The sequence below is a fragment of the Vitis riparia genome, chromosome 12, assembly GCF_004353265.1.
Source record: "Vitis riparia cultivar Riparia Gloire de Montpellier isolate 1030 chromosome 12, EGFV_Vit.rip_1.0, whole genome shotgun sequence".
NCBI lineage: Eukaryota > Viridiplantae > Streptophyta > Magnoliopsida > Vitales > Vitaceae > Vitis > Vitis riparia.
The window spans coordinates 16,902,955-16,929,486 of record NC_048442.1 but is presented as its reverse complement, the minus strand read 5'-3'; the positions used below and the strand labels follow the sequence as shown (position 1 = coordinate 16,929,486).

The following is a 26,532-nucleotide window of genomic DNA, read 5'->3' as shown; positions in this document are numbered from 1 at the left end:
GATTAATGCATTCACTTACTAACTTATAATCAGTCTATCTAAGACTGGGATCAATTTATTTTTTACATGGTCCCCTTCGATAAAAGCTCCTATCTGTTTTGAATTGTCTCTCTATGGTCTGTCTTCTCTCCACTGCTAGGGGTCAATTCCATTAGGACTTTCGCTTTCAGTGGCTTATGGGTCCAGGGAAGAAGAATACGACAATGGAAGGTCCATGCTTTTCCTTCATCCTACCAAGATTTATGTTCACACAAATGTGATTCATGTAAGAAGGGTAGATTTTGAGAGCAACCCAACCCAAGTAAGAATGGCTGGTAATGACTGCTACTAATTAGTATGGCACTTTACCCATATATGCAGCCTAGTTAAGCGATGAATTTATTCCTTATTCCTTTTATAGGGAAGAATATTATAAGATTTTTCGACATTTTTTTTGCAGTCTTTGCATTCAAGAAGTCGCTTTTGATTTGTTCTACATGATTATGTTTTCTACCATTCTAATGGAATCATGTTGTTTGATTTGCTAGGTGTGCAAAGTCCCTAAAATCAATTTGGTATAACAATACTGATGCGCCATGAGTTGCCGAATATTTCCTTTTCATGGATACCCCAAAGAAAAGGCTGGCATAACAAGTTTGAGGTTCAGATAAGGTTTTTGTGTTCAAGTATGTTCATCACAATATCTAGATATTTACGGGTATTTGGATGGTTCTGAACCAATGTTCATTTCTATTTCTCACACGAAAAAGAAAATCCTGAAAGTCACATTATTTCTTTAGTTTGTTATTAGCAACTAAATTGTGGGGGGGGCCAATGTGGAGGGACTTCATTTTCAAGGTGAGATTGATGTTTTCACTCACTTCCAAATCTCATGTTTCACTTTTGTGAACTAGATTCCAGTAGAGGCTAAGTGACAAGGATTCAAAAATAGCGAGTGGAAAACTCGAAGATGTTAGCTTGATTGTTGGACACTTGGATTTAGCTCCCAGTGATCAAACTCTAGGGGATGAAACATATGTGGGAATTGAAGACCCCACAGAGATTTTGTAAGGGATCAGGTGGAGAATTATTGGGGTAGTTAATTATTTTCCTAAAAGAGCTTTTTAAATTTACATTACCCAACCTGTAGATTGACTTAGAAGGTTGATGCAGAGTGTCATTCTTTAAATTCAATGAGCCCTATGAGGTGTCTCTGTGTGTGATGGGGCTGTGGGCCTCAAAGCTTTAAACTGAGTACTGTTGGAGCTTCATCCTTGTAGCAGAAACCAGTCAGCAAGTTGACATGTGAACAAGAAATGGATGCAAATGGTCCAAGGCAATAGACAAAGCAAGTTGCTTGCTATGGGCTTCTGTTTGAGACAAATATGTGAAAAACAGAAGACCCAACCTACCAGGCTCCATCATCAAGTGTCTATATGTATTAAGTTATTAAACTGAAAATTTAATGACATTAGTTAGAATGCAACAGTAAAACAGATCTATCAGTAGCTATGGAGAACAAGGACCCCTTTGTCCTCCATTAAACTTGTATTATTTGCCCAAGCATGGTTGAGTTCTGGGTCTCCTTTCATCTGCAATCCTTCTTTGTACTGTAATTCTCTATAATCTTCTTCTTCCTGCTACAATCATACATGTTTTCCATTTTTTTTTTTTTTGTTCTTTGGTCTATGTGTAATCTCAGTACGTACAAGTCAGTTGCTAAAAGCAAAGGGGGCCGGAAAGGGGAGAAAAAATCAGAAGAAAAGTTAAAATCTTTTGTTAGGTTGCCATAGAAAAATAGGGGAGTTGAGGGCACATGATGAAAATGGGGACAAAACTTATACGTCAGGAAAGGCTTCATTCCTCATCTGAAAAGGGGAGAAAAAAAAAAAGGAAGAAAAATTTGATGTGGGGAAATTAATGTTGTTAATTAGAGCTAAACTGAAAATTTCATCTTCTTTTATAAATGTTTCCTATGGGAAAACAAACTCAGTTTTGGGTCAGACAAATCAAGAGAAGGCAAGGCAAAGAACAACCCAAACCAACCCAACCAAACCCATGGCTAATAATTAGAAGTGAAGGGGTTGGAATAATGGGGAAGTTAAAGAAGAGTTTTAAGTTTTAACTTTTAGGCGTATAAGTTTCAAAAATGGAGGGAAAAATGAAGAGACCCAGCTGTCAAGTAGGGATTTGGTCCCCCTGATATCTCACTCATCTCATCCCCTTGTTAAAGAAGAATCTCTCACACAAGAAAATGATAACCCCATGTCTTGTGGTCTACATACAATCGTACCATTCTAAGATGGAGCCTCTGCAGTAATATTAGAAAGTTGGTTGCTCTTTTGAACTAAGGACAAGGGACTGGATAAATAATAACCATAACCAAGTGAATGATATATTAATTGTGTGTGGGCTCCTTTGTCTTGTGTATTTTAGAGATAGAGCTACCGCTAGCTTGCACCATTTCTCATTCACGACTCTCATCAGCATCACTGTCCTAATGGAATCAGCTGCTGGTGCTGAGAGCAATGGAGAGCATGAAATCATCGGTTGGTTCGAGGACGTATCAGAGAATACGGGCTATGTCCAGACTCAGACGCTTTGCCGGATTCTTGAACTGAATTCTGGTGTGGAGTATCTCAAGAAATGGCTGGGGGACATCAATGTCCAAGAGATGGAGGCAAGTGCATTGGAATCTCTTTACACCTCTTTAGTCCCCCTTGCCTCCCATGCAGATTTGGAGACTTATATTCAGAGAATTGCAGATGGAGACACCTCTCCCATTCTCACTAACCAGCCTATAACCACTCTCTCCTTGAGGTCAGTGAGTTACCTCTGTGTGATTCCCTTTTTCCCTCTTCTTGCTCTTCATTTTTACTATCTAAAACCTGCCTTTTTCTGATTAACCATGCAAGTACTGAGTGATCATTACCAAGCGAATCATGGGGTTGTTGCTTGCTTTTACTTTTGTCTTCCATGGCCATGTTCTATGATTGTTAATACTTGATCAGTACTGGAGAACCAAGGAATAGCATGTTTCCATGTTAAAGTATACCTCAAAACATGCTTCAAAGCATATTTTCAACACCTTCTTTCCCTTCTCTCTTGAATTGATTTGATAGAAAACAACATGTATTGTTTGCCTCTTTCTGAAAAAGGAATCGAAAAAAAAAAGAAATTCTTAATTTGATGCCCGTTCATTGTGACCATTCTGCAGTTCTGGAACCACAGAGGGAAGACAGAAGTATGTCCCCTTTACTCGCCATAGCTCACAGACTACTCTTCAGATTTTTCAGTTAGCGGCAGCTTACAGATCAAGGTATCTTTTCCCTAATCTCTCCTTTTCAAGTTCAGCTTTGTTAACTTATTGCTTCTATCTTACTCTGGGTGTCTGCGTCTAGAGTTTATCCGATAACGCCGGGAAGAAGGATCCTCGAATTCATATACAGCAGCAAACAATTCAAAACAAAGGGAGGCTTAATAGCAGGAACAGCCACAACACACTATTTTGCCAGTGAAGAATTTAAAATCAAACAGGAGAAGACAAAGTCATTCACTTGCAGCCCAGAAGAAGTAATCTCAAGCGGAGACTACAAACAATCCACATATTGCCATCTCCTCCTTGGCCTCCATTTCCATGATGAAGTGGAGTTCATAACTTCCACTTTTGCTTATAGCATAGTTCAGGCATTCAGAGCTTTTGAAGAGCTATGGAGAAACATATGTAGTGACATCAGAGAAGGCATTGTCAGCTCAAGAATCAGCCTGCCCAAGGTGAGAAAAGCCGTCTCCGATATCATATCACCGAACCCGGGTTTGGCATCATGGATTGAAGCAAGTTGCAAGGAGTTAGAAGATAAAGACTGGTTTGGCCTAATTCCTAAGCTTTGGCCAAATGCTAAGTATGTGTATTCCATAATGACGGGATCAATGCAACCATATTTGAAAAAGCTAAGGCATTATGCTGGGGACTTGCCTTTAGTGAGTGCTGATTATGGATCAACTGAGAGTTGGATTGGAGCGAATATAGATCCTTCTTCTCCTCCAGAGAATGTGACTTTTGCAGTGATACCCACTTTTTCTTACTTCGAGTTCATACCACTTTATAGACACAACCAAAATTGTAGTTCCTCCATTGATGACTTCATAGAAGATGAACCAGTACCACTCTCTCAAGTCAAGATTGGACAGGAGTACGAGATCGTCCTCACAACTTTTACTGGTAAATTCCAAAACTTAATTGATTTCTCATCCTTCATGCCTCATTGTTTTCAAATCATAAATGCCGATTCTTACATTGAGACCAGTTTCTAAACTTCATACTTAACATGCCAGTAAGCTTAGGATATAAATAAATCCAAATTGAGGGAACTTAGAAACTGGGGATGACTGATGAGGATGAAGTTGAAACCAAGTGGTTGCTTACAAATAGTTGGCTAAGAGTAAGGTCTGAGTGGTCAAAAGTCAGTGTTTGGTTTCTGTCCTTTGTTTTCCCTTCCCTTTTTACATTATCGAAGTTCTCTTTCAGTTGATTCCCTTCATTCAAATCTTCCCTATCAGGTCTGTACAGGTACAGATTAGGAGATGTAGTTGAAGTGGCTGGCTTCCACAAAGGGACCCCCAAACTGAACTTTATATGCAGGAGAAAGCTTATCTTAACTGTTAATATAGACAAAAATACTGAAAAGGATCTTCAGTCTGTGGTGGAGGTGGGCTCCCAACTACTGGGCAAGACCAAAGCCGAGCTAGTCGATTTCACAAGCCATGCAGATTTGGTGAAGCAACCTGGTCATTACATAATTTACTGGGAAATCAAAGGAGAAGCCGACGACAAGGTACTTAGCGAATGCTGCAATGAAATGGACGCGTGTTTTGTCGATCAAGGCTACATTGTATCGAGGAAAACCCACTCAATTGGACCTCTAGAGCTTTGCATTGTAGAGAGAGGAACTTTCAAGAAAATTCTGGATCATTTCATAGGCAAGGGTGCGGCATTGAGCCAGTTCAAGACCCCAAGATGCACTGCTGATGAGGTCCTCCTAAGAATTCTCAATGTCTGCACCATTAAAAGGTTTCACAGCACAGCCTATGGATGAAACCAGAAAAAGAAAGACAGCAAATGTTTGATAGTCATTACATCTACTGATCTCCATTACATAGCTTGTTAACTCCCAGAAAGTCTCCAATTTTCAGATGTAAACAACCAAGAAATGCGTTGTTAATCTCATTGCTAGCTTGCCATTGCCTAGCCAGACATATAGAATTGGTCACTACGGGTGTATCATCCTACTACATGACATGTAATTCAGTGCTATAACTCCTAACAATATGAGGGATTCCTTTTGGCAAATAATATTTCCATTGAAGATCTCTATATTTCAGTTTTATCTACATTATTTTCTGTCAAAAGGGAAGACATAGACATGATAGATAATACAAGAAGCTCTTTATCATATTCCCATTTCATTTGGATGTAGATTTATTTAGATTAATTCATTTTTGAGTTGAGGCTAAGGGCAAATCCTCGTATGTGTTGGATTGTAAGGCATGGAAGTCTTTTTTTTTTTTCTTGAGTTGAGGCTAAGGGCTTAGAGATTGATTAGTTTTCCTCAGTTGAAAATGAAGAGTAAAAGTCCCCACCACACATGATCATCATATGCGCAGCTTGCAGGCTTGCAGGTGGGGTGAATAGGATAGCTGAAAGGGAAGGCTAACTGATCAACAGACCATGATCAATAATGTGTACATGCAATGAATGAACCATCAAGGACACGTTCACTAGAGGAGGATCCAGAATCTGTGGAATATGGTTAAAGAAAATGATCATATCAACCAACAGGTCCAACACCATATAACAAATTTGATTTGATGCTTCATCTTATATATACATACATATTTATTTATTTGGTAGCATATAATATATATGGTTATGAGTTATGACCATGTAACATGAACTCAATAAAGATGGTGGAGCATGCCTAGTAAAGGAGCATTGATATTTGATACTGCTGTGAAGTCACTCACACCTCCCAAAAACCGGCTTTAAAATTTGTGAATCATCCTCTTATCAACTATCTAGGGTACTCCAATTTTTTGAATAGTGAAATGAATTTGCCCTTGGCCTTATGCTTCACCAGTTTTCTTTTTCTCATTAATTTATTTTTTTTCTCCTTTTGTTTGATATAAGTTATCAGTGCTTTCACATCATGCAGATGGCAAATTTTAAGATGATAACCACTTCATTTTCTCTACTTAAAATCAATCTGAATCATTAGTTGGTAATTCAAAATCATCATATTGATTTTCTAAAACAATAATTGAGCCAAGAGTCATCCCCCTCCATGAATGAAAGAGACACAGAAACCAAAAGCAGTTTGGGTACAATTTCCAACTTCGGAAAAAGGAGTGGTTAGGCATTTGGAATACGTGGCAAATGAAGACACTGCACACCTGCGAACCACATGACCATGCAGATAAGGAATGGTTGAAGTGAGTGGGTCAACTTGGCAACTTGCAACCTGTCACTTCAATTAGATAATTAGATTGAAGTACGAATTTTATGGATTCATCTTCTACCGTTTGACATGAGTCCCCAAAGCTTTACCCTCTTCCTCTACCTATGGATCACAATTTGGATGTCACTTATTTTAACATAATGGAGTTGGATTTGAATAGGGCCGTAACTTCAGTGGGTTGCTTGGATGGGTGATTAATTAACATAGAGTTAAATTTCAATTCACGACAATCTAAGAGTCTAATCTAACTCGATTAAAGCATAAATTAATCACTTTAAATCCAATTTAATTTTATTTTTCTAAGTTCATATTGAATTTGAGTTAGTTTGATGAGATTGGAGTTACTTATATTCACCATGTACATGATTTAAAATCTATTCATAATATTTTCAATATTTTTTATATATTTATTCTTAAATTTAAATAAAAAATAAAGATTAATTCATGTAATTTTTTAAGAAAAATAAAAAAGTACATTATGTAATTATAATTTGATGTTTTTCTTTGAAAATTTTAAAAATAAATAAAATTAATAATATTATATAAGATAATAAATATTATAAAACTATTAAATTAAGTTTAGGTTTGATTTAATTGTTCGTTCAAACCCAATTTAAATTGAGTTCAAATTAAAACAATTAAATTCAAACCTAACTCATACATTAATTTGAAGATAGAGTTTGATTTAGATTGGATCAAGCTAAATAAAGAGGCCTTTTTCTTTCTCTATTTTATTTTTTAAATCTTTTTGTTTAAATAAGCTTGTCCCTAAATGAGATTCCTAACTTTGGGAAACAAGACATAGAGATTATGATTTCTCACAATGCTACCCATAGAGTTGTCTTTTTGGAGGAATATGCAAGGAGTAAGCCATTTTAATTTGTGTATTAAAAAGTTCTCAAATCTTAGTTAATATTATTCCTTTTAACTTTTGGGGACCCATGGACCTGCACCAAGAAAAAGGGCATCTTTTTGAGCCTTCACTCTCATTTTCAAATGTCCTTGTAATCAATAATCCAAGCACCATGTTGGGCAATCCAAAAGGGTCTTTTTCTTTCTTTAGTTAGCTTTCAAAGAAAAGAAAGAGAGGGGGAAGCAAAAAGTTTATGTTCATGTGTTGTATACTAAAAAAAGAGGAAAATAAAATATATGTAGACAAAAGTGTTGAGTTATCTTACTCGCATGTTTGGTTTTTGAAAGGTGTGGCAAGGTTAAATTAGAGGTAAAATTAAAGAGAAGATGCAATTGAAGTCAAGAGGAAGATAAAAATGAAGTTAAGAAAAAATTATTCTATTGGAGTTTAGAAAAAATTATCGAAGTAGAATCTTCCTTGACATCCCCCACAAATTCAAGGTGGTTAATGGAAATAAACTTGAGTTTCAATGAAATGAGAGTGAAACGTGTAGGGAAACATGATTTATTAAAAATGTTAGTTGGTTGATCATTGGTATTATATGCTAATAACCTACTTTGATGTGAGTCATTTAAATGACATTATAATTCTCACAATATAGTTTATGAAGTGAATAAGACTTGTAAATCATCAAAAAGTCATCAGTAGTAACACAACAAGAGCATAATAATTAGCTTATGTATTATAACAAATAACAACAAATTGCTAGCTTTTCACTCAACCGTTAAATGAGATAATCACCTAAAAACAATAACTAGTACTTAATTGATTGTTGATTTGTAGGATCACTAGCCCAATTAATATCTAAAAATGCTCAAAGTTAGAGTAATGAGTCAAGAAAGAAGAATAAGTTATGAAACAGGGTGCCTTTAGTATTATGGGAATTGATCATCCTTAGAAATTAGAACTTCTAAAACAAATAATATTGTTGATTAATTTAATTGAATTATTTTACCACACATTTTATAGATTTTTTATTAACCAGTGCATTGTTTTTATAAAAAATTTGTCTGATCAAAGTATATTAAACATAGTTTGGGTGTGTGAGGATATGTAGAAGGTACAAACCATGAGATCTTTGATAAGTTGTTCATGAATTTGGACAATTGAGTAAAAGTCACGGTAGGTCACTTTCCTTGTAGAGCAATAGTTTATCTTAGTTATTAGAATTAGATTTTAAGGTAAATACACTAGTGTATATGACCTTATGGAGATACATATTATTAATGTGATAAAATGACATGTAATTTCTCAAAGCAACCATGTTATATATGTTCTTAATCTTAAGAAGTTATTGAACTAATGTTTGAATTAATGATTGCTTTGAGTTTATAAATGACTGAGATCTAAAAATGATCTTGCTAACTTGGGTAGTTCTTAATTCAACATGTTGTAAAATATATCTTTAATAAAAATACCATGATATTTAAGTATATGAAAGTCTAGTATCCTCTTGAAAAATTTTAAAGTTAATAATCAAGATCAATTCATGATCATGATAATTCTATTAAATTAGGATTTCATATTTATCCTTGTGTATGAAGAAACGTGAATTGATCATGGAATAAAAGTGGATTTGTGATTCAAAAAATAAAGATGTAATCCAAATGGTTGATAATAATTTATAATTAGATTATAGATATCAATTCAAAGGGAACATTATGAAATGATATAGTAGGTCATGAATTTAAACTTTTACTTATTAATTGTTTCATTATAAGTGTCATAGAATATTAGAGTCATGATTTATTATAGGTTTTTTGAAAAAATATATGAGTAATTTTTTTTTTGGGTTTTAATGGTCCTTACTCGAACTATTCAATTAGTGAATACAATAATTTTATTGAGCAATTGGAAGATTATGATGACGCACCATATAATCTTAGGTACACTATGAGGGCCATGGTTAAGGCTAGGCTATTAAGGGTACCGTGGTCTTGTTCCTGTATCATAATTAAGCTATATATAAAGGAAAATTATAAATGCATCCATCAAAACTCTCTTTGCATCTACCCTATTTACACATCCACCTAAAAATTAAAAACCTATTAATATATCCACCTTACAATTTTAAAAATACCCAACACACTCTTCCCATTATTCTCTCTCTAAACACTTCTTCTTCTTCTTCTTCTTTTTTGTTTTTCTTTCAACTTATTTCTTCCCAACTATAAATCCTAACTTTAGATAACATAGAACATGGAAATCTATTAGGGCTTGTTCCTATCTAATTTTTGACAAAAAAAACTTATTGTAAAAATATTTGAAAAACAATTAGGAAGAATATAGATGTGATTTTGAAGTAAGAAATTGTGAAAAATTGCAATGTAAACGGAGAAACAAAAATTTGAACTTATGGTGTCCAATTGTGAAAGACCGAACATACCTTAGATGTCTAGAGGTATAGGGTCTAACACCCTTAAGAGTGTTTAGAAGTGTAGGGTCAAACACTATTATGATTTTTCAAAGGTACAAGGTCGAGCAACTACAAAATGCTTGACCCTGAAACTCTAAATAATAACCATGAGACCTTCTTCTTCTAACTCAAAAAAATGTAATAAGAAATGCAAAAAAAAAAAAATTGTTTAAAAACCATGTTTGTGCACTTATAAAATCATTGAATATGATTATTTGTTTATCCATTTGTGAGAAACGCAACTCTCTTGCTAAGTTTTATTAGAATTGTAGAGATATTAGAAGAGAATGAATGAAAGAAGGTAAGGAAAATGGATGTATTTTTATGATGAAAGATATTTTTGGGATTCAATAAGGGCATTTATGTCTTAAGAGATTTCATTAAAATCTGAATGCCAAAAGAGTTTTTGGATGCATTTATAATTTCCCTTATATAAAACACATTTGTGCCAACATTAGATGCATCGTTTTAGATGCAAGTCCTAAAGAGTCGTCATCCTCTTTTTTCCCGTCATCTCATTCTCTCTTCACTAATTACTCTTAGAGACTGCCCACACAGCCAAGTGTATAAGTGAATAGCATCAAGGCGGAAGATCCTAGGTGATAAAGGCAAATTTGTGGTGGATTTAAGCCTACATTAACTAAAGCAAAGAGATTCAAGTTTGTTTTTTTGGAACTCCTTTATCTTTGGCATGCAAACTTTTAATTTTTTTCATTGTTCTTGATCACTCAAAACCAACAAGAATATTGAAAAATAAAAAAGACAACAGTATAATGAATAGAGAGAGACATGAACTAACTAACTGAGTGTATAACATATTTGATATTAGAGTGAATATTTGTAAGATAAACAAAACTACTAAAAAGTCTCAAATATAGGTTAGCATCTTTTAATGACTCCCTATCACCAGGTTGAAGTTTTAGATTAGGCTCAATAGATGTGTCTACTATTTGCATTAGTAAGATTTGCTAAAGAAAGAGAAGCTTGGAAGCAAATTTTAGTCTGGCCAAGATGAAAACTATTTGATAAGGTTGATAATTTCAAGTACTAAAAAATAGTTGGAAGGCTAATATCATTCATTTCAAAAGTTTGTTAAGAATCATTTTGAGTTCTAGCTTGAATGCCTTGTGAGCCATCTCCAATGAGAATTATATCATTAAGATGTAGTAAGAAAACAATAGTTCCCTGATTAATGTCGTGTAAGAAAAAAGCATAATTGAAGACACTACAAGAAATGTTAGAAAAATGTCATGACGAAACTAATTTTGGCAAACCAATTGTAATATGCTTGCTTAAACCTATTAATAATTAGATGCAAATGACTTTCCTTGGAGGATGATCATCTCTGGGGAAAATTGAATATAGACTTTTTCCGTTGAGATCACCATTCAAAAATGTATTTTTGACATCTATCTAGGAAAGTATTGCCTAATGATAAATTACTACATCTTCAAGAAAAGTGCAAAAGGTAATTAATCAAGCAATTGAAGAAAAAAATTACTTACATATAATCAATTCTATACTCTTGGGTATATCCTTTAACAATAAGATGAGCTTTATAATGTTTAATTATGTAATTAGACTAAGTTTGGATTTTGTAGATCTATTTACATCTTATAATTGACTTTTCAAGAGGCACCTTAAGTCTCAAATGTGAGTTTCTATAAGAGATTTGATTCACTATAGATAGTTTCTTGCTAATGAGAGCTAATAGAGGCCTCACAAAAGGAACTAGGTTCATGTAATGTGACAAAAGCATATAAACAATGAAAATCTTAAAAATGAGTAGGAGGTTGATGTGTCATGGTAAAGCTATGATGAACAACACTAAAAGTGAAGGTAAGATCTATGGTTGAGTATAGAGATGGATGAGGCAGGTCTTTCAAGTATAGTCCCCGTCCTACCTATAATAGGACAAGTTTGAGAAAAAACCGAGGGTAGAAGGTAGGGGTGGGGGTGTTGAGGTGACTCTGAGATTCATTTTTATTTTAACCTCAAGTAGAGTTGAAGTATAACTTTATCTTACCCTACCATATCCCAATTATATATAAGATTAAATAAAAATTTATTTTAATGGATTGTTTTTTTCATTTTTCATTTTTGACATATGGAAAAAAAAACTTTTCATAAAGATGAACAATAAAAATTAGTAATATTGATTTATTTATAAATTATATTTATTTAAATATAATTAAAAAATAAAAAAAAAACTAAACCGAACAAGGTGAGAAGCGTAAGAATTTTTCTTTTCTTAATGAGGATGAAAATAAATATAAATAAACTGGAACAATGTCTAGATGACAATGATCTATCTTGAACCAGTGATGAAAATTTCGGATTTTATTGCCAAAATTTTGACAATATTTCGGAGGTGGCCAAAACAATTTCGACGGCCGATCAGAAAGAATATTGGCCAAAAATTGACAAAATCCCGAAATATTGGCAAAATATTGGAATTTGGGAGAAAAGTTGGAGCGTGAGGCAATGCGCCCGTCAAGCAGGGTAGCGAGAAAAAATTGGAGATTTTTTTGAAAGGGTTTTTTAAACATTTATCATTTTTTTTATTTTTTTATTATTCATTTTTAATTTATCTTTTATTTTAAATTTATATTATCATTTTATTTTATATTATCCTTGTATTTTTAACTACTTTTTATATTTATCTCAATTTTAAAAAATTACTATCACTTCACTCTTAATTTTTATTTATTTATCCGTTTAATTTTAAATGTTTTTATTTTAAAGTAGAGAGAATTACCCAATAAGGTAGGCTGGAAAAAATAATTACTAGAAAGACTCCCTCGTCTCAAAGATTGTTAGAAGACAATTTTACCCTTAAATATGTTTTTTATATTATTTATAAATAAATTTGAGATTGTTAATGATGTGAGGCCCATACATGATGAGAAGTACTGGTAATCAACCGGACATTTCTCAAGCTCGAAAAAATTACTATTCACTTTTGAACAATCAAGTGACGGTTTAAAATTTTGCTAGTTTTTTTTTCAAAAAATTTGAGATTTTTTACAGAACCTTGTAAAAAAATAATTTTCAATATTTCATAAATAAAAACCATATCCTAAGGTTATTATATCGTTTTATATATGAAACATACAATTAAAAACTTTATTATCATAATAGAATGAATAATTATTTTTTACAAGCACTCATCAATTGAATAATATATAAATATTCAATTAACTAACAGACACCTATTAAGAGTGTGTTTGACAGTGATTTTAGGAAACATTTCTAGCATTGTTAACACTTAGATGATAAAATTTTTTAAGTATTAAAAATATTAAAAATGCTTCTTAAAATCACTATCAAGCAAGTTTTAAATGGAATAACTCATAATTATTCATTGGGTAATATAGCACGCCAAAAAATTAAACTATATTGTAATGATAATGAATTTATATTGTAAGTATAATGCATTTATGTCATATCTATATTTCATTACTAAAGTAATAATTCTAAAAATGTTTATTCATACCCTATTAATATTAACACATTGTATCAATATATTAACAACATTCATATAGTGTACCGAAATTATTTAATAATTTTTGTATATATATAAAAAAAACTACAAGTCTCGTTTAGGTATGTTGTTGTAGGACCTCACGTTCACCCAAGCGCCCACGACGAACACAAGGGGAGTTGATGGACGCGGCCAACCCTCTTGTCTGCCAACATTATGCAAAATAAAAAAAAATCATATAAATTTTAAAAAATTATTTTATTATAAAAATAAAAAATGATTAAACATTTTCCATCATTTTCTTATTCTTTTTAGATAATCTCAATGAAAAATTAAATATTTTATCTTCCTTGAATTTAATACAAAAATATAATTTATCCATTTAAGATATATATATATATATATATATATATATATATATATGAAAAAATCATCATTTTTATTATATAATTATAAAACTTATTTAAATAACAAATTATATATAATTGTAAGGGTTAAACCCAAAATTTTGATTTAAAATTTGAATGTCAATAATTATAATAAATATGAGACCCACTCACCATAAATATCTTAACAAATCAAGTGAAGTGCTTTAAATGCTTTGAATTTTAAAAGTTTTAGTTGAATGACAGTTTTGGTATTTAAGCTTATTAAAGTCCTCTCAAGAATTACTAGAAGAGACCACCATTTTCAGTATTAAAAATATAACTTTACTCAAAAATTGCTACAATATAAAAATAAAATTAATTTGATAAGATAAATTATTAATAATTTTAATTATTTAAATAAATTAATGTTAATAGAAAAATTGTCACCACATATTTGTAATAAATTTTAGAAATCAAATCTTAAATAAAATATTTTATATAAATCAATTTAATTTTTTATTTAAAATGTAATCAAACATGTTTTAATAAAAGTATTTTTAAAATTTATAATAAATAAATATAAATATATTAAAAGAATTTAAGCTATTTTAAAAAAAAAATTGATAAATATTATCTTTAATCGTTTTATCATTTTTTATAATTTTTTCAAGCAATCTCACAAATATATTTCCCCAAAAGCTTGCTCAAACCCACTCAATATGTAGCAAGATTACCTCCAAAAACAAAGACACCTTAATTCCCACCTTTGTCGATTGCATCTAACATATCATTTACCGTTTACCACATCCACCAAATTATCTTAACCTAAGAGTGCAAAGTTATCTTCGGCCACCAAGGGAATGGTAGGATACATGTGTCCAAACTTTGTGATCATCATAAAACACCAAAAAAAATTAGCAAGACTAGCTAGATTATTTATCTCCCAACCTACCTTTACCGTTTACCACATCCACCAAATTATCTCAACCTAAGAGTGCAAAGTTATCTTCAGCCACCAAGGGAATGGTAGGATACATGTGTCCAAGCTTTGTGATCATCATAAAACACAAAAAAAAAAAATTAGCAAGACTATCTAGATAGATTATAAGCCCCTAGAGAATCAATTTTTAAAAATAAAATAAAATAAAATAATTTTGGTGATGATCATATAGAAAACCTTAAATATTGTCCTAGGTTTTGGGTGTAGTTAGAAAGATAGATCCCACAAAAGGTTCCTCACTTCTATGCTTACTAAACATGGTTCGATTGAAATTGAACTCTAGCTTCTTTATAAATAAACTATATCCGGGTTGTTGCAAACCATATCATCATTGGCTGCCAAAATAGTTTCAATATTAGCAGCAACATTAATTATCAATGACCCTTTTTTTCTTTTATTTGGGTAGCGAAGACATAAAATTCTACAATGCGTTGCTTACAATGAATATTTAGAAGCATGGAATTAAATAATTAATTCATGGGTTCCTTCATACACTTCTTATTGAAGCCTAGAATTAGAGGGGAACAGACAAGACGTCCAATAAGAACTTGTCAGAAGACTAGTTTCATGTTGGACATGAGCCTAGGTGTCTTGACCCATGGGAGACATGATTGAGGCCTGCCCATGAGCCCAACATTAATTGGTTGTAGCATATAGTACTAGTACTAGAACCATGGTATTAATTGGCCATAATCAATTACAATTCTAGGACACTCAAATTATGAACATAGGTGAACTAGATATGATGCATATCCACATCAAATTGGCCAAAAAGTTTATAGGTTTATAATTTTCATGCTAATTTTTAAATTCACAAGCGACTTTTTCAACTAATGCTTGCAATATTTAGATAGGTGAAAGCCACTAATTATAAATTTATATCAAAGTTACTCATAATTTTGGTATGGGAGTTTGTTTGGGATGTCTTTTTATTTAACCTTATAATCATGTGTAACACAACAAGAACGTTGTGTTTAAATGAGTGGGTAATTGTAATATCCCATATTAAATATAGAAAAAAGTTTTGAATGCTAATTAATACGTAGGAACTTGTCTTAACTTTATAAATACATTTTAAAACTTTATTAATGGTAATTTGAATTTAAAACGAACGATCCTTTGAACTCAAAGCAAACAATATTTATGCGGTTGAAAATGGATCATTACACTAAAACCCGCGTATGTAGTTTAATATATCACTCTTATGCATGCAATGTAAAACATTAAAAGCAAAAATAAAGTGCCAATATACTGACTATTTTCATTATTAGATGATGATGAATCACCAAGGAAATAAGTTTAATATTTTATAGTAATGTTAATAGGCTTAGAAAATTGCGTCTAAATCCTAATAGAAAATGTTTGATATCAAGGCCTCAAATATTGAACAAGGCTGAATTCAACCTAGCTAGCAAGGCCCACAATTTGAAACCCACATGCAGCTATGGTGCCAATAATTGAAGATATGATCATCCAAAAATTGCTATGTGGCTTAGGCCCATATACCTGAGTATGCAAAAGCAATTACCTGTCCAACCAAATAATGGATAAATGGAAGGCAGAAAGCGGCAACAAGCTTCCTCCATATTCCTTGAGGTTGTGTTTGGTAGGGAAAATACAAAAGAAATAGAAATGAAAAAAATAGAAGGAAATAAAAAAATAAATTTAAAATCAATAAATTATTTTTAAATTTATTTTAATCCTTCTTTAAAAAGATTAAATAATTGAAAAAAGTATAAATTTTTAACTAATATTATTTATATTTGATTTTTTTATTATATTTTTTTAATGATAAAATCAAACATGAAAAAATCATTTTTCTTTTTTTTTTTCTTCTTTTCTTAATAATTCTTGAAAGTAAACATAACCTAAAACCAAATAGCCTCAATTTCCATCTATGATGTTTTCCACCATTTTCAATGACTAGTCTAGGGTGAACTTTATTTCAATATTAAGCAAGAGGTTGGAAGTTGCAACCAAGGTCTCAAGAGTTTGTGGCACCAAAATATTCAATGCAATATAACCCTCGATCTACACATAAGTACAACAGCCTAAATTTTTTGAAAATGCATGTAGAGAAAAACGAAGATGAGAGTTGGTTTCCTCTCAACTTCATGGATGTTAACATCTTGTTAACTACTCAACAAGGCCAATATTTTATGTAAAGGACGATAAGAGAGACAAATGAACAAGAATTTCATCAAACAGTAACAACAAACACCATAGTTTTCACCACTCGCCTACCTCCCTAGTCGATGCCAATTAAACAATTACCCCTTCCTTGCGCCCTCCGCTTTGTCCAGCCCTATATATACCCCTCTCTTCCACACTCCCCAATTCTGGTCTCCCCTTATTTCACACTTCAAAGTCCTATTAAAGACACTAACTCTCCCACAACCCTTCTCGCTATTTCTCCTCCATGGGCTCTCTCACCCCTCTTTCACATCGCCCCCGCCCTGCCCCACAAAACCCTTCCACCACCTCCCGGGTATACGCCTCGTTTTGCCCTAAAGAACCCTCACCAACCACCAACATGTCTAACTGGATCGAGTGTTATAACCCTTCAAACAATGCATGGCACAGAGTTACCTTCATTCCACTACGCTTGGAAAACCATATCATGAAGGGCTTCTCCATGGTATCCATAGGCGCATCCATTTATATAATCGGCGGCCGCCTTTGCCATAAGGTGGCAGGCCGTGAGCCGGACGACATTGTGGAAGTAGACCGTGAGGTGCTTTCCTCGGTACTACGTTACGATGTCAAAACCAATGCATGGTCCGAATGTGCGTCACTTTGCACCCCTAGGTTCGATTTTGCATGCACCGAGTGCGACCGGAAAATCTACGTGGCAGGGGGACAGTGCACCTTGGGCAGCGCCAGGGGCATATCGGCGGCCGAGGTGTATGACCCTGCTCTTGATGAATGGAAGCCACTGCCCAACATGAGCACATTGAGGTATAAATGTGTAGGAGTGACATGGCTAGGGAAAATCCACGTGGTAGGGGGTTTTGCCCAGAGGAAGGACTCCGATATAACAGTGCCCTACACCCTGGAGCGAAGCTCCGGTGAGGTGTACGACTCGCAAAGCGCCAAGTGGCACTTCATGGTGGGGATGTGGCAGCTGGATGTTCCACCTAATCAAATTGTGGCTGTAAATGGCAAGCTTTTCAGCTCGGGTGATTGCCTTAATTTATGGAAGGGTCACATTGAGGCCTACGATGCCAAGCTCAAAATTTGGAACGTAGTTGATGGGTCACACCTCCAAACACTATCATCTCCAATTTCCACGTCAGAAGAAAATTGGCTTCCAATTGATCGACTTTACCTTACCATGGCACCAATTGGGACACAATTATACTTCTTGGCGGGGCACCGGATGCCGGGGGAGATCCCGAGGTTGATGTCGATCGTCCACATGTTTGACACGTCGGCAAATGGTTATGGCTGGAGGAGCTTTGAGTCCACGGAGGAGGATGGTGAAAAGGAGCTTTGCAGCCATTGCTGTGTGGTGGAGCATGTCTCATAATGCAAACCACTTGAACTATTTCCTTTTTTTGTTTTTATTTTACAATATAGAAAATTTTTAGGAATTATAATACATTTGAATTATGAAAACTTACAAAACAAATTAATTAATTCTAAAGGATGACCATGATTTTTTTAAAAAAAAATTTAATGCTATGTTTGGTTCTTAAATTTACTTTCAAATTTCCTTCACTTTTTTTTCTGTATGAGCCAAACATAGCCTAAATGTCATCCTAAGTTTGCATTTTTTACATTTAATGAATAGAAATTTCTACCTATGAACGAAAACATGTGATTTTACAATTTTTAATGTATTGAGCAATAATTTGGGCATGGGCCAACTTTTTCCAATTTTGTGAGGAACAAAGTGGGCCAGGATAAAAAAGGGGCCCAATTCGCAACTTGGCGGAGAAGCCATTTTATAGACCAAGAATAAAAGCAAAAACTCCTTTCACGTGACCCTTAGCTTTCTCGCACGGGTCACCTGTGACCACCATGGTCCACTCACGTGCCCACTCCTTCAGAAAGTTCCAACATTGCTACCATCTACGGTTCGTACATTCCCACGTTACCTTTCCCCGTGCGATTAAGCCAAGCGTGTGCTCAACGCGCAGTGACGGGACTGAAAGTGAATCTGGAGGTGATTCTCTGACGTTGACTGGTGGAGGGGAGAGAAGAATCGATGGTCAGGATTTGTGGGGGTGTAGGCGAATCTGGGCCGTTGAAGGGAAGGTGATCTCGATATGTGGTGTCATTTGCGGAAATCTGAGCCTGGAAAAGCCGACATGGAGATCTGACATGTCGGAGTGTTGTCAGAACGGTGGAGGGACCCATTAAGAATATGCCACGTGTCGCGTACGTCTGTTAAGATTGACACGTGTCCAGAGCGGTCCAGTGGGCCACATCTTCAGGATCTTGGAGAGCCAAATATTTGCCTATGACGATAAAGCAAATGGGCTGAACCGCATGAATTTAGTGATTTTATTTTTTTTAAATGTGGGGAAAAATGATAAAAATTTTCTAATAAATTATTTTTGTAATTATCCTAATCGAATAGATATTATTCACTCCGATCCTCAATCCCGATGCAGGGATTTATTTGGTTTTATCTATTTCGCATAAATTTGTCTCTACATAAAGGTGATTGTGATGTCTTATATTAGATGGTATAAATTCATACATATTTTATAAATGCGATAATATCTATATGAGTGGTTAAAAATTTACTAAAAACTTATATTATGATATGTTTGAAAACTTTGTTAGTTTTAAAATAATTTTTATTTATTTTTAAAAATAAAATTTTACTTAAAAACCTAAATATAAAGTATACTTTTGTTACATGATTCTCTTTTAAATTACTACACGTGATCATTATAATTATAAATATTTACATATTATATATTTCACATAAATATTTGGAAAATGACTCATTGTGCAAATATTCTTTATTTTTGCAGAAATTCATTTGAATTTGCTATATGAATAAATTTTATTTCATTAAAAAATTTAGAAAGCAATTAGTATTATTATATTGGTGACGTGGCATGCAACTAATGAAGGAGAAAAAAAGGGGCGTACAAAGGAAGTGGAAGGGGATTGGTCATGTTGGAAGAAGTGTTCTCTGCTTGAAACCCCTCTCTCTCTCTCTCTCTCTCTCTCTCTCTCTCTCTCTCTCCGTTCTTCTCTTTTTCTCTCGTCTCCCTCTGTCTCACTTCCGTAAAAGCAGCCATGTACAGCTTCAACCATGGCAGAAGGCCCAGAACTGCAACCCCATGAAGACTATGGTAAGTGGGTTTGGCTCTGTTTCTTGCCTTGTTGGTGCTTTCTTTGGTAGTGGTGGTGGTGGTAAATTGAGTGGGAGTGGGGAATGGGAGGAGAGAGCTGGGGAATGGTGTCGCCGACGGTGGCTGTGGCGGCTGTCAATGTGGAGAGGGAGGAGCATTGGAAGCACTTTGACAACTCTGTAAATGCCGTTTCTTTTGGGTTTGTTGCCACTGCTATTCTCATTTCTATGTTCCTTGTTATGGCCATTTTTGAGAGGTTTTTACGGCCTAGATCATCGCCCACTGGTTCTAGGACTCATGGGGATCCTGAGGCTCCGATGATGTTCGATGGCAAGCTTCGTTACCCTTCTCCCAAAGTATGCTCATCTCTCTCTCTCTCTCTCTCTCCCCCATGCTCTCGTTTTCTGGGTGTCTGAGAAAATTGCAAATGAAATGCAGATATTGGTTTTCCTGCTCTCTTTCTCTCACATATCATCTGGGTATACGAACACTTTGCAAATCCTTACAAGAATTGATTTTAATGGCTGTTTACACTAGAAAGTAACTCTCTCTCTCACTCTGATTTCCTTTCTTTCTTTTTTTCCCTTTTTTTTAAAATTTTTTATTTTACTTTTGCCTGCAAATGCAATGAGTGGCCTAGACAACTTGACTGTGACTCTTCTTTTCTTTACTTTTGCATGATTATGGCCAATTTCTGCATTTGGACCAGTTGAGTGGCTATCATGTAATCCCATGTTTCTTGTGATAATTTTGGGTTTGGGTATGCAAATTAAGCCAAAGTTAGAAAAATTTCCTTACTTTCTGCTCCTTGATTTGCTGCCCATTTGCCTTTTCTTTTACTTTCTCATGAGAGTTCCATGTGAAGAACCCTTTCAAAAAGTTACCACCGCCTTAGAAAATGTGGTTAGACCCCCATTTGTCCTATTTTATTACCATCCAATTCACAGTCCCCCCTTTTAGCCTGCCCAAATTGCAATACCCCCTTTAAAGGTTGATGCTGAAATATCCTATATTTCTTCATGGCCAAATTTTGTCCCAATCCCAATTATATTTGGCCCCACTACTTTCATTGAATAGTACTAATGGGGTGTTTTTTTGTTACTTTTTTGTAAATGTGAGTCTTAGCATGGGTAGATTTGCCATAGATCACTGCAACATTTATGGTTTGGATGATTGAAGGAGCGGCTTAAAAGTATAGAAAGCTCATATTTAATTAGACTCTACTCCAAAATCCCCATGGAGGATGACAGGGATGGTTTTTGTAGTTTCTATAGTGGGTTGCATTATGGAATACAGCACCATTATATTCGAATATTATATCTTATCGGCGCACATACGCAACCTTATTTGATTCAGATCTTGGAACAATAATCTCCATGATCCTTAAAAACACCACTTTTATCAACAAAAGGTACATATAGCTTTTAATAATTTCTTGCCATTCTTCACAAATTATAGTGTTGCTTTGCTGGATCTTTTTCCCCTTTTCTCATATCTTTCATGTACCCAAAATCAGGGTGTTGGGGTGCTAGTATCACAATCTTGGTCTTAAGTCTTAGGGTGCATTACCTAAATAATGGTAACATCATCCAAGCATTAGTACTGAAGTCAAGGTTATGAGTTCAAATCACGATCCATCCTATACTCAACCTACCTTTATTAGACTCCAATTAGTTTTTCGGGTGAGGTAGTCGAAGTATGATCTAAGAACTGGTATCAAAATCAAGGTTATGAGTTCAAATCATAATCCACCCTATACTTGACCAACCCTCGTTAGACTCCAACTGATTTTTTAGGCGAGGTGATTACAAATTCGATATAAGAATTAGTATTAGAGTCAAAGTCATGGGTTCAAATCCCGATCCACCGTACCTCAATTAATTTTTGGATAAGATAATTGAAACACAATCCAATAATGGATTTATGAGTCAAGGCCATGAATTTGAATCATGACCCTTATGTTGGGGAGGGATCCAGGGATTCAGGGTTAGGTCACCTAGATAAATAACACAAGATGGAGAGGTAGTAGCATCCCTGCATTCTCATTTGTTATGTCTAATCTCATGGGTCCCCTTTAAATTCAAAAACATGTGTCTTTGTCTTGGTTTGATAACCAGGCCAATCAGACCGTGTGCCAAATTTTATTTGTGAATTCAATCATTACATCTGAGTAGAGTAGCAACACCAACTCAAGCACCCCATGTGGCTGATGGTTAAAAGAGTGGGCCTCCCAACAAAATACAAATGGATGCTGCCTCATGTGTTTATATCAAAGGAAAACGTAGGTTAGATCCAAATTATTTTGTAGTGTCTGATGTAACCTTGATAACTTTTGTGTAAAATTCCATGTATCAATCCTGGACCAGGTGGTACTCTTTCGATAATTTTCATTCAGTCATTTGGTGCATCTCTTTGATTATTTCTCTTCATTTATTTTATAGATGACGGTTTATGCTAGAGGGGTATCGGTGTTGATGCCCGGAGAACAAATCCCTACTTACATTGCACATCCAGCTCCGGCACCATGTCCTCCGGAGCGCATTGCTCGGCCTCTCCATCAACATAGCCCACGCCAACCTATCTCCTTCTTCAGCTCAATTTCAGGCGACAACCTAACTTGACTAGGCAAAAATGCATTTTTTTTTTCCTTCTTTTGTATTTTGTCTTTTTTCTTTTTTGGTCTTTTTCATAAATTCAAGCAAGCCCCCACAACTGAGGAACCTGGATTCTCTGCGGCAGACTGTAAATCAGCCAAAATGGAGATGGAGCCAAGGCTTTTCTTTTTGAGGGCAAGGTTGTTATCAGAGTTGGTATGTTATCTTCAAAGGAAATTCAAGTAGAAAAAGATATGTATATTTGGAATTGATGATCATGGCAAAATGGTTTTACAACTCCAAAACCATATTAGAAGTTACTCTCTTATCACATTTTGTCATTGTCATTTATGTACTATCCTTGTTTTTATTTTAATTCGAAGTTGAGGTCGGAGTTATAATTTTTTTAACAGATAATAATGAATCTTATTAATTTCTTAATTTTCATAAAGTTTTTTGAACAGAATTAATCAAACAAGCATAAAAGCTTTTATTGAACATAAAAAACTTAGAAGTATTGTGTCACTAGAACATCTTATATCAACAATGTTAGATAAATATCATAAAGGTAAAACGATTACACAGTATTTGGTTAAACATGTCTAAATTCATGGATGGGAGAGAATTTTTTCATTATACAATAGAAAACATTATCGATGAGGGAACCAAATATAACTATTGGTTCTCGAAACATCTCATGTTTTCCCACTTCTTGTACCCATTCTCTACCCCGACCCCTGTAGCTCCATTAAATATTTATCGTTTTTCCTCACATCTTTATCCTTTTTCAGTGGATAATAATGAATTATATTAACCTCCTAATTTTCATATTAAGTTTTATCAACAAAACTAACCAAACAAGCATTGAAGCTTTTATTGAACTTAAAAATAACTCAAAAGTCGAACCAAACACCGATAAATCTTTGATTATTTTTTCATATTTTTCAATTAATACAATGTTAGAAATCCCATCAACTACTGGTTTTTTCTTTTATTTGTCGAAATTGGAACTTGAAAAAGGATTTGAACCACCATTTTTATCATGATTGTTATCATCTAGCGGAACGAGAAGAGGTGATTGAATGAAAGAAATCCATACATGGTGATTATTTTTTCTACATGTAATAAGAACATGTCAGATAGTCGAGCTCGCCACCCGTTTGTAATTTTGTAGGCATTGAAAAAGATTTAAGAAAAGAAATAGATATAAAGCAAAGAGACAATGGGGCATCCAAACAACCGAACATGGAGGCATTATGGGCATGGGCTCGACCCTAGATGGGCCAACCTTGGGCCAAACTTTACCCTAGGCAGTCCTTTTCACACCGTGCCCACCACTTAGCCCTATCTTCTCGCCTTCTTCCCCTGCCACAATTCTAACATTCGGAGTCATTTTCAGTCAATTGTCAATTAACAAGCATAAATTACTAGCCCAGTTATGCGTTACTATTACAACTTACAAAACCCAGACAAAAATGAAGGCCCAAATTGATCCTTTGGGCTTAAAGATGTAGGCCCATCAAGAAAATGATTGCAGATTTGGACCATTCCTTCACTGCAAACATCCTATTCTATTTCTTTCTACCACTTTCTCTGGATTCTTAAATTATGAATCAAAAGTGTGGTGTGGATAAATAATGAAGCACTTGTGGCACAAACTTTATGGCACATAAAACTATAGGACTTTTAGAAGAACATCAATCAAAGACATCATCCGTGGATTGTGATTCATGCTGTTTTCTAAATTATTTGGAATCCAATGCACCAAGCCACATGATGGAACTTTCTTGCCTGCCAAACAGTGTGGGATTCACTCCTTAACACTGAGCCCAAGGTGAAAAAAAGAAGGAAGCATGTCTCTATTCCCTTCATCTTAAAAGAAAAAGATTCAATCACAAATCCCCATGACATTACAATCCCAAGCTTTAAAAAGAAAATATTTAGTTTTGGATTTTTTTTATGAAGTAAATAAATATTTACATTAGGATATTTTTTTAGTGCATCACATTTGTTACACAACCGCAAAACGACACCGTTTTTGTGTACTTCTATTCAAACTGAACTCCAAAAAGCTTCAAAGCGACGGCGGGGCCGGAGAAATGTGGTTCCGGCGAAATGTTTGCATGTTGCCGGAGATGCTACTACAGAAAGATGAAGCACTCCAAGGAGACAAGAGGGTTTTCAAGTGTTTCGTTTCCAGTTGGCGAATCGCCGGCGTTGGACTTCTCGAATGCGCAGCCTTTCTCAGCAGTGGCCGCCGGTGGTCGGTTACTGTACATGCCGGTGGTCATCGACGGGGGGCTCTTTCCGCGACCGGAACGGGCTGCTCCAACCTCCGAAACTGGCGCCGAGGTCCTGGACCGCCTGCCAGATTCCCCCACCCCTGGGAGCCCCCCATTTCTCCGACACGCCGCTGATGCCCTCACCGTCCTGGACGGAACCCGGTTGAGACCCTCAGGCAGGGGCTCGGACCTCCTCGGAGGACCCCACCCGCCCCTGTCCTTCCCCACGCTCATATCGCCGGGGCACGGCCGCCTCCTCCGAGCCTTGGGCGGACACCTCCCAACCATCTGGGTCACCTCGCCGTCGTCGTCGTGGCTATTGACCTCATTTTCGTTCTTCTCCTTAAAGGACCTCGTGGAGAAGCCCTCACTACAGACCTCGGACACTTGACAGACCTCTTGGGCAGTGGTGACCATAGCCTCAACTTCCACCTTTTCTTGGAAAATCATCAAGGGAGAAAGCGGCTTGGCAATTGGTGTTTCAGAAAGAACTTCCTTAACAGTTTCTTCCTCATGGGTGGGCGAGGGAGATCGAGGGAAATGGGGATGAGATTTGGTGGAGCTAACACAGCAACCCATCTGGAGTTTTAAATTCAACGGTCATCAAAAGGGTTTTTGGAGACTTTGGAAGATGAGAGTCACAGTCAGAGACTCACAGTGGTGGTGGAGGGGAGAGTGGCTGAGAGCCTGAGACCCAGTCCAGAGCTTGTCCCAAGATTTGTTAACTTATACTATTTTTCACATCAAAAAGTTGATATAGAATTTGAGTTATTGATTACAATCCCCACAATCACTACAGCCACCTTTTGTAATCTCTTTTTAACTCTATAAAATAATTCATACTTATAAAATAATTTCATAAACAAGTAAATTTCTGGCATGATGGCACCATGAGAAAATAAAAGAAAATGTTGGAGGATTATTGAAGCCATCTAAAATAAGGTGGGTCATAAGCCCACAGTTTGGTGATTGGCCCATGTGTTGTAGCCGAGAATTGATGAAGATGATGAGACCTAGGAATGAAACCCTTAAACCTGATATCAAAATCACCTCATGTGCTCTTGGCATGATGTTCTCCTTTTCTGTGGTATAGTCCCCACTCCCCACAATGGTAGAATCCTAAAAGCCCTACTTATATAACTGATTAGGGGGCTGCACCACAACAGCCTGGCAACTTATTAAAACCCACCGCAGACTGCCCCCACCAACTTCATTACTTGAGGCCTTGAGGTCCATTTTGCCAGCCGGCGTAGAGGCTTCTGGGGGTGCCATGACCCAGGCTGATGGATAAATTCGAGAAGATGTCACTGGTGCAGGGCCCAGAGAAAGGGAGAAGAAACTAGTGAAAAAACCCCACGAATAGGAACGTGTCACTAACATGAAAAAGTAAGTTATTCGGTTCATGAGAAAAGGTCATTGAATTGGACAAAACTTATGGGTAATGATCAGATTGCTCACTTGGCAAACATGGAATGACGCTGTGAGGGGCACAGTCATGGACAAGCAGAATTGGCCTCCGACACGGACTTGGTTCCCCTCGGAAGAAACGTCTTGAGATGGAGAAAGCTCCTCGCGTGGAGTAGAAGAGTTCTCTTGCAATTGAATCGGTAGACTGAACCCATATGCAAGGGAGATTTTTTCTTCCAGGGTAGAGGATCTGAGGCAT

At 35.3% G+C, this 26,532-nt stretch overlaps 4 protein-coding genes across 4 annotated transcripts; 3 read left to right on the top strand and 1 right to left on the bottom strand.

The window, feature by feature from the left end:
- The first annotated feature begins 2,393 nt into the window (after positions 1-2,393).
- Positions 2,394-5,360, top strand: LOC117925842 (indole-3-acetic acid-amido synthetase GH3.10). Its single transcript, XM_034844950.1, has 4 exons — positions 2,394-2,799; positions 3,197-3,298; positions 3,381-4,201; positions 4,540-5,360. The coding sequence occupies exons 1-4, from the start codon at positions 2,480-2,482 to the stop codon at positions 5,073-5,075; spliced, it is 1,779 nt and encodes a 592-aa protein (XP_034700841.1). The 5' UTR covers positions 2,394-2,479; the 3' UTR covers positions 5,076-5,360.
- Positions 5,361-17,094: 11,734 nt separating this feature from the next.
- Positions 17,095-18,204, top strand: LOC117926043 (kelch-like protein 1). Its single transcript, XM_034845130.1, has one exon. The coding sequence runs from the start codon at positions 17,095-17,097 to the stop codon at positions 18,202-18,204; it is 1,110 nt and encodes a 369-aa protein (XP_034701021.1).
- A 1,627-nt stretch (positions 18,205-19,831) lies between these two features.
- On the top strand, positions 19,832-22,994 carry LOC117925894. The gene is made up of 2 exons (XM_034845005.1): positions 19,832-20,346; positions 22,432-22,994. Exons 1-2 carry the CDS (start codon positions 20,074-20,076, stop codon positions 22,609-22,611), a joined length of 453 nt encoding a protein of 150 aa, XP_034700896.1. The 5' UTR covers positions 19,832-20,073; the 3' UTR covers positions 22,612-22,994.
- Positions 22,995-24,725: 1,731 nt separating this feature from the next.
- On the bottom strand, positions 24,726-26,138 carry LOC117926042. Its single transcript, XM_034845129.1, has 3 exons — positions 26,025-26,138; positions 25,523-25,597; positions 24,726-25,445 (listed from the first exon to the last, which is right to left on the bottom strand). The coding sequence occupies exons 1-3, from the start codon at positions 26,136-26,138 to the stop codon at positions 24,726-24,728; spliced, it is 909 nt and encodes a 302-aa protein (XP_034701020.1).
- Positions 26,139-26,532: the final 394 nt, after the last annotated feature.

Excerpts from the sequence above, each read along its gene's own strand:
- LOC117926042 (XM_034845129.1), bottom strand. The coding sequence starts at position 26,138 with ATGGCACCCCCAGAAGCCTCTACGCCGGCTGGCAAAATGGACCTCAAG. Across the intron at positions 25,598-26,024 it reads TAAGTTGCCAGGCTGTTGTG|TATAAGTTAACAAATCTTGG; the intron begins GTGCAGCCCCCT and ends TGTGAAAAATAG. Across the intron at positions 25,446-25,522 it reads CTCTCCCCTCCACCACCACT|ATGGGTTGCTGTGTTAGCTC; the intron begins GTGAGTCTCTGA and ends TTAAAACTCCAG.
- LOC117925894 (XM_034845005.1), top strand. The coding sequence starts at position 20,074 with ATGGGAGGAGAGAGCTGGGGAATGGTGTCGCCGACGGTGGCTGTGGCG. Across the intron at positions 20,347-22,431 it reads TTCGTTACCCTTCTCCCAAA|ATGACGGTTTATGCTAGAGG; the intron begins GTATGCTCATCT and ends TTTATTTTATAG.
- LOC117926043 (XM_034845130.1), top strand. The coding sequence starts at position 17,095 with ATGGGCTCTCTCACCCCTCTTTCACATCGCCCCCGCCCTGCCCCACAA.
- LOC117925842 (XM_034844950.1), top strand. The coding sequence starts at position 2,480 with ATGGAATCAGCTGCTGGTGCTGAGAGCAATGGAGAGCATGAAATCATC. Across the intron at positions 2,800-3,196 it reads ATAACCACTCTCTCCTTGAG|TTCTGGAACCACAGAGGGAA; the intron begins GTCAGTGAGTTA and ends ACCATTCTGCAG. Across the intron at positions 3,299-3,380 it reads GCGGCAGCTTACAGATCAAG|AGTTTATCCGATAACGCCGG; the intron begins GTATCTTTTCCC and ends GTCTGCGTCTAG.